At 50.9% G+C, this 3,026-nt stretch overlaps 1 protein-coding gene across 1 annotated transcript; it reads right to left on the minus strand.

The window, feature by feature from the left end:
• Positions 1–456: 456 nt before the first annotated feature.
• On the minus strand, positions 457–2,800 carry LOC128830048 (tubulin alpha-3 chain-like). The gene is made up of 3 exons (XM_054015687.1): positions 2,563–2,800; positions 2,028–2,176; positions 457–1,495 (listed from the first exon to the last, which is right to left on the minus strand). Exons 1-3 carry the CDS (start codon positions 2,789–2,791, stop codon positions 518–520), a joined length of 1,356 nt encoding a protein of 451 aa, XP_053871662.1. The 5' UTR covers positions 2,792–2,800; the 3' UTR covers positions 457–517.
• Between the last annotated feature and the right edge of the window lie 226 nt (positions 2,801–3,026).

The following is a 3,026-nucleotide window of genomic DNA, read 5'->3' on the forward strand; positions in this document are numbered from 1 at the left end:
TTCCCTTTATGACTTAGGCCAGCCAGCGAGCTGGAGCAGAGCCAGGTGACAGACAAGTGTGCACGAGCGTAAAGGGATGGACAAAAGCTGAAATTGGTCTACTCCTGCTGAAGCAGTATTGTGAAGTGTCTCACTTAGCATAGAAGATCAATGCTAGGTGAAGACCAGTCAATTAGTGTTAGCAAGTATTGCAGCCTCTCTTCAATACAACCCGATTACAGCCACTAGCAAGCGACACATCTGCTTGTTCAAAGTGCTAGAGAACTGGAAGCGCTATATCCTGGTGACTCTTAACTAAAGACCAAGCAGACAGGTTTGCTGTTCAGAGGTTTATTTTCAATTTCCAGGCTCAGTCTCTTGACTATGACCGAGTCCACAACATATATTATAGGTACTTCAGAGATGTCCCCTCCCTGTGCTGGATGGATTGCTGTTACATACATCTGGAACACTTTCTCCAGTAATTAGGGTGACATTGAGGGGATGCCAGCGGTTTTGTTTTTAGCAGCCACACAGTTTAATATTCATCATCACCTTCCTCTACCTCCTCAGCAGAGTCCCTGCCAACTTCTTCATAGTCCTTCTCTAGAGCAGCCATGTCCTCCCTGGCTTCGGAGAACTCCCCCTCCTCCATCCCCTCCCCCACATACCAATGCACAAAGGCCCGTTTCGCGTACATCAGGTCAAACTTGTGATCCAGACGGGCCCAGGCTTCTGCAATAGCCGTGGTGTTGCTCAGCATGCAGACGGCCCGCTGCACTTTAGCCAGGTCTCCCCCCGGCACCACAGTGGGGGGCTGGTAATTGATGCCCACCTTAAACCCAGTTGGGCACCAGTCCACAAACTGGATGGACCTCCTGGTTTTGATGGCGGCTATAGCTGCATTCACATCCTTGGGCACCACATCCCCCCGGTACAGCAGGCAGCAAGCCATGTATTTGCCTCGGCGAGGGTCACATTTCACCATCTGGTTGGAGAACTCAAAGCAAGAGTTGGTGATTTCAGGCACCGAGAGCTGCTCGTGGTAGGCTCTCTCTGCCGAGACTATGGGCGCATAGGTAGTGAGGGGGAAATGTATGCGGGGATAGGGCACCAAATTAGTTTGGAATTCAGTGAGATCCACATTCAAGGCACCATCGAACCTCAGGGAAACCGTGATGGACGACACTATCTGGGCTATCAGCCTGTTCAGGTTGGTGTAGGAGGGATGCTCGATATCAAGGTTCCGGTTGCAGATGTCATAAATGGCCTCATTGTCCACCATGAAAGAACAGTCCGAGTGCTCCAGCGTGGTGTGGGTGGTCAGGATGGAATTGTAGGGTTCCACCACTGCAGTGGAGACCCGTGGGGCAGGGTACACCGAGAACTCCAGCTTGGACTTCTTCCCAAACTCCACTGAGAGACGCTCCATCAAGAGGGACGTGAATCCAGAGCCTGTGCCTCCTCCGAAGCTGTGGAAGACCAGGAACCCTTGAAGGCCACTGCACTGGTCAGCCTGCACAAGGTAAGAGGACATTGAACTAGTTTTGTTCATGCCACTCACAGTAAACCCCAACACAACGATCACGTGGGAGTGAGATACAATTATTCCTCTTGACTTTCAGCCAGAGTTGGCTTTCAAGCTAGCTGTCTAGGCAGTGAGAGGCTGGCGCCTGACAGCACTAAATCTGCTACTGAATGAGCAGCTGTCATTCAGTAAGATTCCCAGTGCTAGAGGAGTATTTGAGAAGCCCCCACAAGGAGCTCTATTTCTAGGCTAACTACGGGAAGAGCAAGTCAAGGCTTTGCCTCCTTATACCAGGAGTGATGGGCTCTGTGGGCGCTATATTTACCTCACCTCAGCCAGCAAAGAGACAATGAGAAGAGCATGGCATGAAGGAAATCCCTGGACTGAAGTTCTGCCCACTCCCCAACAGTCCTGTTAAGTCCCTCATCCCTCACCGGCATTATTCCAGTCTGGTTTAGACAGGTTGCAGTCCCTTCGACTTCTAAAGGGAAGTACGGAAAAAAAGAGTTTGCCCACTTACCATTTTACGAGTCCTATCAACCACGGGATCTATGATTTCCTTCCCAATGGTGTAGTGGCCACGGGCATAGTTGTTGGCAGCATCCTCCTTGCCACTGATCAGCTGCTCAGGATGGAACAGGGAGCGGTAGGTCCCAGTTCGGATCTCATCTGTAAGGGAGGAGGGGTCATGAACACATTCAGGGCTTCAGCTTGAGAGCTGTGATTTAGTCAAAGTTTCATTGTAGAGCATGTTCCAGGGTCTCTGCTGGAGACTGAGTGTGGGTACTACAATCTGGGCAGTAAGGCCCAGATCCACAAGGTATTTGGGCTCCTAACTTCCATGGAAGCAAACAGAAGTTAGGAAACTAAACAGCTTTTGTGGATCTGGGCTCAAAGACAGGATTACCCCCAAATGCTGGGTTATCTGCAGGAAAAGCTCTGTGTCAGAAGTTATTGAGACGTGGAGAGGAAGGTTGTGTTTTCCCCTCTTCCCAGCAGGTCAGTGATAGAAACTCTAAGAAGGGATCTGGTCTATGCAGATTCCAGTGTCTTACCAATGACTGTGGGTTCCAGGTCTATGAACAGCGCTCTGGGCACGTGCTTCCCTGACCCAGTCTCACTGAAGAAGGTCCCAAAGGAAGAATCAGCTTGCCCCAGGGACTTCTCCAAACAGATGATTCCATCCGGCTGGATCCCATGCTCCAGACAGTACAGCTCCCAGCAGGCATTACCCATCTGCACGCCAGCCTGGCCAATATGGACAGAAATACACTCCCGCTGCATGGGGAAGAGGCACACAAAGACATTGCATCCCTGAAACTGGCTTTAACTGTGTGGTTCAGTTCGTGTTTCACGCCCAGAAACAGGGAGCCAGTCACTCCACTTCCATCGCTGCTCAGAGCTACAGCGTTGCTCAAGAGCAGCTTGGGTGTGGGGAGGTTCATCCATCACTTCTGGGAAATGGGAATAGACCAATGGGCTCGATTTCCAGCTGTTCAACTACAGCCTTGTCCTATGT

The sequence above is a fragment of the Malaclemys terrapin genome, chromosome 1 (genome assembly GCF_027887155.1).
Source record: "Malaclemys terrapin pileata isolate rMalTer1 chromosome 1, rMalTer1.hap1, whole genome shotgun sequence".
In the NCBI taxonomy this organism is placed as follows: domain Eukaryota; kingdom Metazoa; phylum Chordata; order Testudines; family Emydidae; genus Malaclemys; species Malaclemys terrapin.

What these genes read in the sequence shown, in the direction of transcription:
- LOC128830048 (XM_054015687.1), bottom strand. Translation starts at nt 2,791, where the DNA reads ATGCAGCGGGAGTGTATTTCTGTCCATATTGGCCAGGCTGGCGTGCAG. An exon ending in CCTGGAACCCACAGTCATTG is followed by an intron (nt 2,177 to 2,562) that starts GTAAGACACTGG and finishes CCTCCCTTACAG; the next exon opens with ATGAGATCCGAACTGGGACC. An exon ending in TTGATAGGACTCGTAAAATG is followed by an intron (nt 1,496 to 2,027) that starts GTAAGTGGGCAA and finishes TACCTTGTGCAG; the next exon opens with GCTGACCAGTGCAGTGGCCT.